This window comes from Hylobates moloch, unplaced genomic scaffold, assembly GCF_009828535.3.
Source record: "Hylobates moloch isolate HMO894 unplaced genomic scaffold, HMol_V3 SCAFFOLD_10, whole genome shotgun sequence".
Taxonomy (NCBI): Eukaryota; Metazoa; Chordata; class Mammalia; order Primates; family Hylobatidae; genus Hylobates; species Hylobates moloch.
Genome location: NW_026652285.1, coordinates 24685888 through 24700507, shown reverse-complemented (window position 1 = coordinate 24700507; position 14620 = coordinate 24685888). Strand labels below are relative to the sequence as shown.

At 39.5% G+C, this 14620-nt stretch overlaps 2 protein-coding genes across 2 annotated transcripts in view; one reads left to right on the top strand and one right to left on the bottom strand.

Moving 5' to 3' along the window:
* The window catches only part of LOC116475356 (keratin-associated protein 4-11-like), a 307240-nt gene that overhangs the window by 77530 nt on the left and 215090 nt on the right, over window positions 1-14620 (bottom strand).
* On the top strand, window positions 5129-13636 carry KRT39 (keratin 39). The gene is made up of 7 exons (XM_032163563.1): window positions 5129-5689; window positions 7530-7612; window positions 8273-8429; window positions 9498-9659; window positions 9774-9899; window positions 11553-11773; window positions 13194-13636. Exons 1-7 carry the CDS (start codon window positions 5222-5224, stop codon window positions 13450-13452), a joined length of 1476 nt encoding a protein of 491 aa, XP_032019454.1. The 5' UTR covers window positions 5129-5221; the 3' UTR covers window positions 13453-13636.

Sequence of the window (14620 nt, the reverse complement as noted above, 5' to 3'; positions counted from 1 at the left end):
ATCAGTTAACAGACGTGCTTATAGGGAAAGAAAAAATGATCCAGTAGTAAAGAAGACATGAAAGAGGCAAGAAAAGGGGGAGCATGATGGATGAAATGTGGCCCTGAAGAAATCAAAAGGGAATCAGCCATGGAAGGAAGGAACAACTCTGCATGTGAGACACAAGAGGAAAAGAATAAAAATTATTAGAAAGGTATGGAAGCAAAAAAAAAAAATTCTAAGAAACTAATGAAGCAGAAACAGTTTTTCAGACAATTTTTCTAATGATTCTAAAAGGGATACATTCAATTTGTGGAATTTGTGGAATAAAAATAAGAAAATAACATTCATCAATAACTACAAAATGCAAAGAATTTCACTGCTAACCTCTTGGTGTATTTACTTTCAGTATTTTTCATACATTTTCAAACTAACGGACTAATTCAAACACTGCTATTTTATGGAGTCAAAATTATCGAATTTTTTACGGGTTCTTCATTTCAAGTCATTGTTACAAAGGCCTTCCTTATCTGAATTTGTAAAAGTATTCTCCTACATTTTCTTTCAGTACATTTATGATTTTCACTTTTCACATTTGAATCTTTGATCCATTTGTAATTTAAGTATATAGATAAAGCAGTGAACATTCATGCAGCTACACAGTTGTATCAAATCTTAACTTTTTATGTTAATTCCACTTTATTGAGATATAATTTTCAGACAATAAGATGCATCAATTGAAACTGCACAGGTCAGGCTGGGCACAGTGGCTCACACTTGTAATCCCAGCGCTTTGGGAGGCCAAGATGGGAGGATCAGTTGAGGTTAGGAGTTTATGCCAGCCTGGGCAACATAATGAGGCCCCATCTCTAAAATTTTTTTTTAATTAGCCAGGCATGGTGGCATGTGCCTGTAGTCCCAGCTACTTGGGAAGCTGAGGCCGGAAGACCACTTGAGCCCAGTAATTCAAGGCTGTAGTGAGCTATGATCATGCTACTAAACTCCAGCCTGGGCAATAGAGTGAGAACCTGTGTCTAAAAATAAAAATAAAAGTAGGCAGCTTCATGGAGTTTGAAAGCACATGAACTTGTGTAATCAACAACCAGATCAAGATACAGAATAGCATTTCAAAATGTAGAACATCAACCTTAGAAATTCTTTCTTGTTGCTTTCCAGCCAATGCATCTCTCCCACAGAGACAACCACTATTCTTATCTCTAACCATGTCAAAGATGAGTTTTGCCTGTTCTTGAAGTTAATATAAATGTAGTCATACTGTTTGTACTGTTTTGTACCTGACTTCTTCAGCTCAATATATTTTTGAGATTTTTCCATGGTGTCGTGAGTACCAGCAGTTCATTCTTTATTGTTGTTGCGTACTACTCCATTACATAGACATGTCACAGTTTGTTGATCCATTATCCTGTTTATGAGCAGTTGAGTTATTTTTATTTTAGTGCTATTAAGAATATAGCTGCTATAAGCATTCTTGTGCAAATATTTTTGTGTGTATAAAATATATACATTCATCTCTCTTGGGCATATACCTAATCATGAAATTGCTAGGTCATTGGGGAATGTCCTTTGTCAGATATATATACATATATATATATATATATATAGTATGTTACTGTATAAATAAATATGTGTTTATTTTTATACACATATTTATTTATAGAGTCATGTACCACATAATGACATTTCAGTCAATGATGATGGAACACACACGTACAAAAGCTGTCTCAGAAAACTATAATGTCATATTTTTATTGTACCTTTTCTATGCTTAAATGTGTTTCCAGATAACACTTACCATTGGTTACAGTTGCCTACTGTATTCAGTACAGTAACATGCTGTGCAGGTTTATAGCCTATGAGCAATAGACTATACCATATAGCCTAAGTGTGTTATAGGCTATACCATCCAGGTTCATGAAGCCCACTGTGATGTTTACACAACAAAATCACTAAAGGTGAATTTCTCAGAATATATTCCCATTGTTACAAAAGATATGACGTTGTGTATGTATGTGTTCTAATGTGTGTGGCGGGTGGTGGGTGTATGAAGAGAGAGAGAGAGAATGTTTTAACCCAGGCTGTGGCTTGCCTTTTCACTTTCTTAGCTATTTATTTGATCAGCAAAAGCTTTTCATTTTGATGAAGTCTAATCTATTTATTAGAGTGTCCTCCATAAGCTTAGAAGTCTTCGCATGGCACAAAGTTATGAATATAATCTTCTGAGTTTTCTTCTAAAAACTTTAGACTTGAAATCTTCACATTTAAGTGTTTAATCCAGCCTGAATTAAGTTTTACACATAGCGTGAGGTAGAGATCAACATGTATTCATTTTTGCTATACAAGTATCCACTTGATTCAGCAACAAGTATTGAACAGTATTGAAAAGCAGTATTGAAAAAGCTTTCCTTTTCTCATTGACTTGCTTTGGGATCTTTGTCAGAAATCAATTGACCACATATATGTGAGTCTATTTCTAAACTCTATATTCTTTCTCATTGATCTACTTTCCAACCCTTATGCCAATATCACACTGTTTTAATTATAGTAGCATTATAGTAACTTGCATGAATTTACATTTCATTGCCACAAGCAATGAGAGTGCTATAGGCAGTGAATGTATCTGTTATCAAACTTTGATTTTTTTCAGTTTGATAGGTGGAAAACTAAAATATCTCAGTATAATTTAAATTTACATTTCTCTTTTCATGAGTGACATTAAGCATTTTTTCTTATTTTAAGTGCCTTTCGTATTTTCCTTTTAGTCACTGTCTAGAGTGTAATTGTAATATTGTCTCCCAGTCTGTCATCTTGTCTTCTGGTTTTACAGGTTGTATTTTTCATCCAAGCACAAGTTCAAACACTGTTATTTTATGGAGTCAAATCTAACAGTTTTTTATGGCTTCTTAATTTTGAGTCATCATTGGAAAAGTCTTCTGACTCCAAATTTATAAAATAATTATCCTTCGGGGCATATTTATTATTTATTTTTCATATATGAGTCTTTGATCTACTTGTAACTTGTCCCACTGTAAAGGATGAAGTATGGTTTCAACATTCCCTGCCCCCACACCAAAGGGAATACAGACTTGTCCCCAAAGTACATATAATGGTTTACCTTTTCCCCATGGCTTTTATTTTATATTTTATTTTATTAAAAATGAAATCTCACTGTGTTGCCCACCTGAACTTGAACTCCTGGGTTCAAGTAATTCTTCTGCCTCAGCCTCCTACTGAATGGGAGAAAATTTTTGCAATCTATCAACCTGACAAAGGGCTAATATACAGAATCTACAAGGAACTTAAATAAATTTACAAGAAAAAAACAAACAATCCCATCAAAAAAATGGGCTAAGGATATAAAAAGACACTTCTCAAAAGAAGACATTTATGTGGCCAACAAACATGAAAAAAGCTCATCATCACTCGTCATTAGAGAAATGCAAATCAAACCACAATGAGATACCATCTCACACCAGTTAGAATGATGATCATTAAAAAGTCAGGAAACAACAGATGCTGGAGAGGATGTAGAGAAATAGGAACACTTTTACACAGTTGGTGGGAGTGTAAATTAGTTCAGCCAATGTGGAAGACAGTGTGGCGATTTCTCAAGGATCAAGAACCATAAATACAGTTACTTGGTACATACCCAAAGGATTATAAATCATTCTACTATAAAGACACATGCACACGTGTGTTTATTGCAGCACTATTCACAATAGCAAAGACTTGGAACCAACCCAAGTGCCCATCAATGATAGACTGGATAAAGAAAATGTGGCACATATACAGCATGGAAAACTATACAGCCATAATAAAGGATTAGTTCATGTCCTTTGCAGGGACATGGATAAAGCTGGAAACCATCATTCTCAGCAAACTCACACAGGAACAGAAAACCAAACACCGCATGTTCTCACTCATAAGTGGGAGCTGAACAATGAGCACACATGGACACAGGGAAGGGAACATCACACAGTGGGGCCTGTCAGGGGGTTGGGGGCTAGGGGAGGGATAGCATTAGGAGAAATACCTAATGTAGATGACAGATTGATGGGTGCAGCAAACCACCATGGCACTTGTATACCTATGTAGCAAACCTGCACGTTCTGCACATGTATCCCAGAACTTAAAGTACAAAAAATCTCATAATTCAAGAAAAAAAAAAAGGATGAAAAGGGTCCACTAGCTGAGAATGTGGACAGCCTCTAGAAGCTGGAAAAGGTAAGAGAATGATGTTCCCCTAGAGCCTCCATAAAGGATTAGGAACAAGTAACTTTCTTAAGAAAATGCTGAGTAAGTATTCCTCAGAAAGAAAACACACCCCTTTCAATGAATCCTATTTAAACATCCGGTAAAAACCAACACTGTGATACATTTTTATCTAATGTAATACCACAAGCAAACACCAAGCACTAAAAATGTTATAAAATGTGGACTTCAGAAAACCAAAAGATAGCCAGTCTCTTTTCCAAGAAATTTCTTATCAGCAATCAAACCCTACCTTTTCCCCATAGCTTTTATTTTATTTCATATTTTATTTATATTTTATTTTATGTTATTACATTTTATGGAAAACTAAAACATAAATCTAGCCATTATCTTTAAAACAAGCCTTTTAAAAGACTAACATTTTAATTCATACTCACATTGTCCTGACGCTGAAAATGGGGAAACCATTTGGGCAGAACAAACTGAAATACTGACTTCTGATTTCTAAGTTTACCAATAATTATTAGACATTAATAGTTTCCCTTTTCTAGAGAAGAAAGGAAAAGAAGGATGAACTCATTCCTGGTTAAGCTCAGTGCCAAGTGGAGAGGTCAACAAGAATGTAATGAACTTAATATACTCACACCTGCTTAATAATGGATGCTTACGACAATTCCTTTTGAAGACATAAGTTGAAGCTCTGGGTCCAATAGACAAGTAGTAGTTATGATGGGTAATAACTTAGTAACAGCCTAAATGCACATTTTTATGAGACAAATAACTCTTCTTAAGCAAGTAAAAAGCAGACTAATAAGATGTTCCTACAGGATTTGATATAAACCTGAGAAAGGAAAACATCCCACCTGTGTGACACCACGTAGAAGAGAGGCTATATAAGCACTTCAAAGAGGAAAACACCAAGAGCCTTGGAATTCAGACTCCGTGGAGGTGGCTTGAGCTTTTCATCCTGGTGACCACAGACCTGGAAACAAACTAAAGCTGGACACATACTATGGATGCCAAGGGCTGTACAACAACCAATTCTCCTTCAACCCCATGTCAAGACTGCTCTAGGATTACAAATGTTAGTACCATCTCTTCTAACAACCGCTGCCATCCTGGTGGCCTTAAAGTCAACAACTGTCAACCAGCTGGCTACATTCTCAGAACTCCCAGGGACCAGGGCTGCCAACCCACTCCTTGCTTTTGTCACAAGCCCATCTACCTAATGAACAACTTCAACGCCCGTTCCTCTCTGGATGACTGCAGCTGGTGTGGTGAAGGCATCAACAGTAATGAGAAGGAGACCATGCAAATCTTGAACAAGCGCCTTGCTAACTACCTGGAAAAGGTGCGAATGCTAGAACGAGAGAATGCTGAACTGGAATCTAAAATCCAGGAAGAGAGTAACAAAGAGCTCCCTGTTCTATGTCCTGATTACCTGTCTTACTACACTACCATTGAGGAGCTCCAGCAGAAGGTAAGATTCCTAGGAACCTGTTTAATCGTGTTGTGAATTGATGGTTTCCAAGCAACAGTTATTTGCTAAACTTTAATATTTTTTGTTCAGTTGATGCTGAAAAATTTTTTGAAGAATAAAAAAATCTCTTGAGTGGAATTGTCATCTTGAGGCAGCATTCAGAGTCTGATAGTATTTCTGGTCAGGCGCAGTCATGCACACCTATAATCCTAACACTTTGGGAAGCTGAGGCAGACAGATCACTTGAGCCCAGGAGTTCTAGACCAGCCTGGGCAACATGATGAAATTCCATCTCTACACACACACAAAAAAAAAATTAGATGGGCATGGTGGCACATGCCTGTGGTCCCAGCTACTTGGGAGGCTGAGGTGGGAGGATCACTGGAGCCCAAGAGGTCGAGGCTGCCATGAGCCAAGATCCTGCCACTGCACTCCAGCCCAGACAAAAGCGAGACCCTGTCTTTAAAAATCAAAAACGAAAAGAAGTCTCATGGTGTTTCCTTTCTCCAGAAATACACTGTACCATTATAACTAGATAACTCAGGACCAAAAGATGTTAACAGCAAGTTGTTGCCATTTTTTAAATAAAAATAGGGAGACAGAGATCAGAGAAAATAAATTTTGCTTTACCGAGTTCTAAACAATTTAGTTTTTATCCATTTTTCAACCATCACCACCTTTTTCTCCTTTTATGCTTATGTTATCATCTCCACATTGCTTGGTTTGTTTCTACACCAAACCTAAGTTTGTTATGCACAGATGTATTCTGCTACTACACATCTGGATTTATTCAGTTTTATTCATTCAACAAATGTTTACTGAGCAGCAACAACATTGGGCCAAACATTGTTCTAGATTCTGGGAAAATATTGGTGACCTTTAAGAAGTCCCTGCCCTCATGGAGTTGACATTCTAGTGGATCATGGTATTTATATAAATTTAGGATGGATTTTATTTTATTTTATTTTATTTTTATTTATTTTTTTTTTGAGATGGAGTCTCACTCTGTCACCAGGCTGTAGTGCAATGGCACGATCTCTGCTCACTGCAACCTCCAGCTCCCGGGTTCAAGAAATTCTCCCTCCTCAGCCTCTCAAGTAGCTGAGTCTACAGGCACACGCCACCACACCCAGATAATTTTTGTATTTTTTTTTTTTTTTTTTGAGATGGAGTCTCGCTCTGTTTCCCAGGCTGGAGTGCAGTGGCACGATCTCGGCTCACTGCAAGCTCCGCCTCCTGGGTTCACGCCATTCTCCCACCTCAGCCTCCCGAGTAGCTGGGACTATAGGCGCCCGCCACCACGCCCGGCTAATTTTTTTTATATATATATTTTTAGTAGAAATGGGGTTTCACCGTGTTAGCCAGGATGGTCTTGATCTCCCGACCTCGTGATGCACCCGCTTCAGCCTCCTAAAGTGCTGGGATTACAAGCATGAGCCACCGTGCCTGGCCAATTTTTGTATTCTTTAGTAGAGACAGGGTTTCACCATGTTGGCCAGGATGGTCTTGATCTCTTGACCTCATGATCCGCCCCCCTCAGCTTCCCAAGTGCTGATATTACAGGGGTGAGCCACTGCGCTCGGCCTGGATTTTATATTTTAACAACAACAAAAAAAATACTTAAAAGTTTCTAGTTAAGTACTTTTTGCTGATCTTTTAGGAAAATGACAGGAAATCTGACTTTCTGAAGTTTTCCAAGCTTTGTGAGCATAGCTGTGAAGATTAATAAAAAGTCTACTCAGCCTTCCCCTGTTACTTGACACACACACAAGCCCCTTGGTTCTTAAAGAAGGAAATTTTGGTGTTTGCTTCATTTGTGTGTACAATCTCTTAATTCTAGATCTTGTGTACCAAGGCTGAGAATTCCAGACTGGTCTCGCAAATTGACAACACCAAACTGACTGCAGATGACTTGAGAGCCAAGTAAGCCCACCCAACACCGTCGTCAATGACAGAGCCCACCCTGAGTCTGACCGAGATGCCCTCAACAAAATTGTCCCCATGTCTACTAACCCTCTTGCCCCAGATGATGTTGGCACAAGCCCAGAACAGACTTTCAACTTCAATGAATGATTAAGATTAATAACTGCTCACATGTATACAGTACCTACAGTTTCTAACTTGTGAACCCATTTGATTACCTACACAATAGTTCAGTAAAATAGGTAGGGCTAATATATTGTTACCCTCTTTAAGGTGAGAAATGTGTGGCTTAGTGAAGCTGTTACTCACCCAAAGGTAAGCATAACTAGTACAAGTCAAAACCGAAACTTGGACCCACGTTTTCTGAGCCCTAATCCAGTGCTTTCTTGACTTACATTGCATTGCCACTAGGGGCAGAGGAAGGACAATAAATTCCCATATCTCAAAGGACAGCAATGTAGATCCCCCTAGCAAACTAATTTGGGAATAATAATTAAGTTATCATCTATATCAAATGGTTTCACCTCCAAAGAGAATAAAACTTCTAATAGAAATACACTAAGTGAGGTGCCCAGAGCAAAATGCAGATGAGAGTTCTGCTTGGCTTGGTTTGCATCATCTCCTTTCAGATGTCTCTCTTTTCCCATCTGGTTTTTAAAGGTATGAAGCTGAGGTGTCTCTACGCCAGCTGGTAGAGGCAGATGCCAATGGCCTCAAGCATATCCTGAATGTGCTGACCCTGGGCAAGGCCGACCTAGAGGCACAAGTCCAGTCTCTGAAAGAGGAGCTCCTTTGCCTCAAGAACAACCACAAAGAGGTGAGAGAAAGACCAAGAGAGTAATCACAAGCTAAGACCCTAAAAGTAGCATCAGTTCCTTTGAGTTGCACCTGAAAAAGGGTGTGCCCACTTGTATTAGTTCATTCTCACACTGCTACAAAGAAATACCTGAGAGTAGGTAATTTATAAAGGAAAGAGGTGTAATTGAGTCACAGTTCCACATGGCTGGGGAGGCCTCAGGAAACTTACAATCATGGCTTAAGGGGAAGCAGGCACATCTCACTTGGCAACAGGAGAGAGAGAGAGAGACCAAAGGGGGAAAAGCCCTTTATAAAACTATCAGATCTTGTGAGAACTCACTCACTATCCTGAGAACAGCATGGGGACACCACCCCCATGATCCAATCACCTCCCACTAGTTCCCTCCCTTGACACGTGGGAATTATGGGAATTACAATTCAAGATGAGATTTGGGTGGGGACACAGAGCCAAACCATATCACTGCTATGTACTACTCCGGTTTAGGCCTGAAAATACCTACTGCTACTAGCACTGGTTCAATGTAGTATTTCAAATCCACTGGCTCCAACACAATATCTGGAGCCATAAGAGGAAGAAAGGCCTCCATCATCCCCTCCAGCTTTTCCACAAGAAGGAACCCAATTTTTCTGTCCTTACAGTCTTCTCATGTTTGTAGGCATCCCTACACAGGCTTCTGCCACCTCCCATTGGTACAAGTCAATATTGGTGCAAATCAATATTGGCACAATCCCGTATTTGCACCATAGAGACTATAATCTGTCATGATCAATTCCACCTTTATCCTGTTTCACCCATTATCCAGCCCTGGAAATGATCTAAATTTTTTGGAACTCTGGTCTTGCTACTCATTTTTTTTAATTTTGCACATATTTAAACACACAGTCCTACCTGAAATAGTCTTAAATCATTTTATAGCATCTCAATAACACCTGTAAATCATGTATTCCTTTGTTGTGGGCTATATGTTAGACACAATTGAGCTAAATCCTAGCAGTTAGAGTGAAACAAGAACACAAGGGGGTCATCTGTTCACGAAGTGACTTCACATTCTTTTTCTTTCCTTAGGAAATCAATTCTTTACAGTGTCAGCTTGGGGAGAGACTTGACATTGAAGTGACTGCTGCTCCTTCTGTTGACCTAAACCAGGTTCTACAAGAAATGAGATGTCAATATGAGTCCATCATGGAGACAAACCGCAAAGATGTGGAACAATGGTTCAACACGCAGGTGGGGGAAATAGAAAAGTCAAAAACAATAAGCTGATGCTGCATTTCTAGGGCCCTTTAATCAAAGTCATGTTTTCCTCCCATAACATTCTCAGTCTCTGGTTGTGTGTTTCAGATAGAGGAGCTGAATCAACAAGTGGTGACCAGCTCTCAACAGCAGCAATGCTGCCAAAAGGAGATCATAGAATTGAGACGCACTGTGAACACTCTGGAGGTTGAACTGCAGGCCCAGCATCGAATGGTACTGAGCAAGCTGACCAAGCCTAGCTCAGCAAAGATGGCAACAGTCCCTTACACCTGTGTGTTGCAGTATTTCCCAAACTGTGTCTCTCAGAACAATAGTTCCTCATTTGTTAAAGGGTCTATGGCTGAAAAAGAACTCTGTGGCCAAATAAGTCTGGGAAATGCTGGACTAAACCAAGGTTAAACAGGGTGCCTTCCTGTGAGCCATTAATAAGCTAATATATACCATGAATCTCCAAGAAGGGGATATATGGTATTCAGCATTCCAAAACTTATTTGACTGTGGATCCTCCCCTTTTTTTTTTAGAACATCTCATGTATTAATGATTCATGAAGTACACTTTGGGAAACACTGGGAGAGCATTTTATTATATGCAAAGCATTTTTTACAAGCTATCACGTGAGATTTATAAAGTAATCCTAGGAGGGGGATGGCATAATTACAGATGAGGCTCCAAGAGCTAAGTGATTTTCCCAAGCAAATCCAAGGTGAGTTTCAGCCCACCTATTTTATAAATAGAGACACTGAGATCCTGAGACATTAAGAAACTTGTCCAAAGTCACAAAAGAAATAAGAGTCTGAGTCAGAGTTTGGATTCCAAAGCCAGTACCATTCTGTCTCATGATAATGCCTCTCTGAAGTAGAGAATTGCTTACATGCTCTGATGTGAAGGGTTTTAGGAAGACCTTGCCCCACACTGGTTTTGTCACCAGCTAGTCATGCGACCTTGGACGACATATTGAACCACTTGAACCTCAGTTTTCTCATCTATAAAAATTGGGATAATCATGCAAATAATAGGCTATTAAAACCTAAAATCCCATCATTATCCACAGACTTACAGAATGATAGAGCAGGAATGAAATTTACTCATCAGTTTCAACTTTCATATTTTACATATAAAGGAATTGATCTGGTGGATAAATTGTATATGGTTAAACATTGCTTTCTTCCTTTTTTAAGATACAAACACTCACTGAATGAAGTGCCATGGTAATGCTTTTTTTTTTTTTCTTTTTGAGATGGAGTCTCGCTCTGTCGCCCAGACTGGAGAGCAGTGGCACGATCTCGGGTCACTACAACCTCCACCTCCAGGGTTCAAGCAATTCTCTGCCCCAGCCTCCCGAGTAGCTGGGATTACAGGCGCCCACCACCACACCCATCTAATTTTTTGTATTTTTAGTAGAGACAGCGTTTCGCCATCTTGGCCAGGCTGGTCTTGAACTCCTGACCTTGTGATCCACCCACCTTGGCCTCCCAAAGTGCTGAGATTATAGGCATAAGCCACTGTGCCCAGCCAGTAATGCATTTTTAATGCCTGGGTGTGCAATAAGTTATCTTTTTCTCTCCTAAGTAGGAAAGTGTGGTTCAAGATTATTGGGTGGTCAAGAAAGAGAAAGTGAAATACATACTTACAGAGAAGCAAAAAAGAGAAAGAGAAAAAGAGGGAAGAGACAAAGGAAAGCAGATTTTAGCATAGTTGATCATTTGGGTTTTGGATTTAATTTGATTAGGAAACAATAAATAAAGTGCTTGGAGATCTATCAGTAGTGTCACAAAGAAACCATTTTTTTAAAATGAGACAGGTCACACATAACCTGGGCTTAAAGGAGTCATCATTATAAATCCTACTATCCTTCTCCATGGTAGAGAGATTCCCAAGAGTGCATCCTAACGGAGACAGAGGCTCGCTACACAGCCTTGCTGACCCAGATCCAGAGTCTGATCGATAACCTGGAGGCTCAGCTGGCAGAGATCCGGTGTGCCCTGGAAAGACAGAACCAAGAATACGAGATCCTGCTGGACATCAAGTCCCGGCTGGAGTGTGAGATTACCACATACCGCAGCCTTCTGGAGAGCCTGGATGGCAAGTACGTAAAATAACAACAACTTCTATGACAAAGAAGTGCAAATGAACGTGTATATGTACTGTCACTGGCAAAAGAGGTGAAGTGCTTTGTTTGACCTTCTTGCCAGTGACAGGGAGCTTGGACGGAGGCATCCACACACCCTCTCAAGTTGTGCCACGAGGAAGACTTGCAATTGTAACCTCATCCAAATTTGAGGAGTTGGCTAACCTGAGCTGTTCTAAAGAGCCCATGGGCCAGGTTAATTTCTTATAGGTTGCTTACCTTCTTAAAGTTTTAAAAATTACTAGAGAAAAAATGATTTCCCCATAGATGAATATTCCTGGTGACCATTACAGATATTTCCCCCACTGAGATGAACGTCTGATTTTCATGAGCTTGTACAAAACAACCCAGGCTCCTTTGGAGGAACATTCTGCTCAGGCTGAAACCCCTAACCCTATCTAGCCACTAGTCCTTGAGGCCAACAGAAGCATGTACACATGTATGTTTTAGCATCTTTTTTAAAAAATAAAAGTTATAATTTTTGTAAGCAATAACAAGCTAACCAACCCATAAGTAAACATATCCAGAGGATGAGTTCTTTGAAGTAACTCAGTCCAAACTGAAACCCCAGAGACTTAGTTACAATTGCAAAGGAGACTTACTTCCCAAAAATAATCAGTGAACTCTTCACAGCATTCTTTTAATTGGCATGACCACATTATATAAGCACAATGGTCATCAATGCTGTCACCTTTAGGAGCCGTGATCATATACCAAAATACCTCGAATCATCAAAGAAAGATTATGTTTATAAAAAGAGTGTTTACTATGTACTGCTTTTTACTTCAGTTCTCTAAAAACTTTGCACAGACAGCCAGAAGGCACTTTGAAGCTTCCTGATGACACATTGAGGACTCTTTCATAGCTGGGGTTCAGGCCACCACTATTAGTGTGACTAACTCCTCAATGAGAAAAATATCTGGTTAATTTCCATTCCTTGGATAATAATGCCCTCAACTTGTTCCTTATCACTGTTGCTCCTGTGGGTTTAGTTTCCATTATATCCATTCTGCAGATGAAAAACTAAAGCTCGAGAGCGTTAAATGACTTAGCTGAGGTCACCAGCTGGTAAAGGACAGAGCCGGTCTCTGCCCCAGTCTTTTGACTGCTAGTGCAGTATTCTTTCCACAATGTGATGGTATTGACTAATGGAAACTTACATAATCGAATATTTCTAAACCTAGGATGCTGATTTCCAATGGATTTGATCTGATTCTTTTTCTTCCACTAACTACAGTACGAAATGAATGAATAAGCATTTGGAAGTATGTACTTGTCTTGAGCAACAAGTGTTTAAAAAAATTAGCCACGACCATTTTTCTCCATGACCATCATCGCCTTCCCTCAATCACAGCTAAAATTCTGTTTTTTTCCTTAGGCGTCCCTGTTACCTGTGTGCCACCAAATGTGAGCCTTCCCCTTGGACATCTTGTAAGTCTGGAGCCATGGAAAGCACAGCCCCAGCTTGCACATCCTCAGCCCGCTGTGGCTTAAAGGAGCACTGCAATGCCTGTGGACCCCTGTCCCGGATACTGGTTAAAATTTGCACCATCACCAAGGAGATTAAGGATGGGAAGGTCATTTCTTCTTACGAGCATGTGCAGCCTTGTTTCATCATCAGACCTGCCAAAGTCTAACATCCCAAGGCGATGAAAATGACCCACATTTATGAAACAGAGGCCAACACATGCTCCTGCCAGAGAGGTTTAAGAAAACTCCCCAGTCCCTTAAGGTACTTAGTTTCTTACTACTACAGCGGGTCCCCATTGCTAGGTAGAATATCTTTTACTCTGCTCCTTCCCTAACTCACCACTGCTAACATGATAATAAATTACATTTCTCTGGAAGGACATTTTGCATTTATCTGAGGGATGGGAACTGATTTATAAGCACCCAGGAAGATGGCCTGCATCGCTTGACTATACAGGTGATTGATGGGCAGGTCTCTCTCTTGTTTACTCAGGCCTTGTTTACTGACATTCCTCCTTAGAGCCAGTCAGACAAGTTTAGGGTTGTTTTTGGCCACTGGCACCTGAAGGTGAAAAGCTACAACCTTCCCTTCTAAATTTCTTTGGACACAGAAAGAAACATACATGGGAACAGTATAAATAGGGGAAAAGATCTTTAATATTTAATTCCCTTGTGTAGATAGTCACAAGTATGGATCCTATTAAACTCTGCTGTCTTAATTATGATTTATCTATACTAACATACTTTACCTTTCCAAAGATATTTTTTTAAATGTCCATGGTCTCCAAAACTTTGTGACCTATTAGGCTCTCCAAATATTTTATTTGAGAATCAGATAAGTTGTGGGGAGTGAATCTAGAACACTTTGAAGAAATAGCATGGGTCTTTTCATTAAACGTTTGCTATTTCTCTTTCTGTTCTTTAGGGAATGGGAGTTTGTTCTGATTGTTTGACAAGGAACATTTAGCTGGAACTCTCAAGAAATAACCCTTCTTCCCCTCCCTGTGAAGAGTGACAAAAAAAAAATATAGCTTAGATTCCTGCTTCAATCTATCCATCAGAATAAACGGACATAATCTCCACACATTTTGCAGAAAAGCAATAGTGAATAATTGCTGCTTGTAAGTGCAAGGCAGTCCCAATGTGAGAAGGCATCATTTATATACCAGCCATCATCACAGCTTCTTACAGGATAGTCTCAGAATATGTAAGTCATTCCCGACAATAATCATTGGACATGCCAGAGGTTTTAAGAAATAATTCAAAATCAAACACAGACGGGAAGTCAAAAGGCCTGAAGTCCTACACCTGCATTTCCCAGCTGTGACCTTGGGG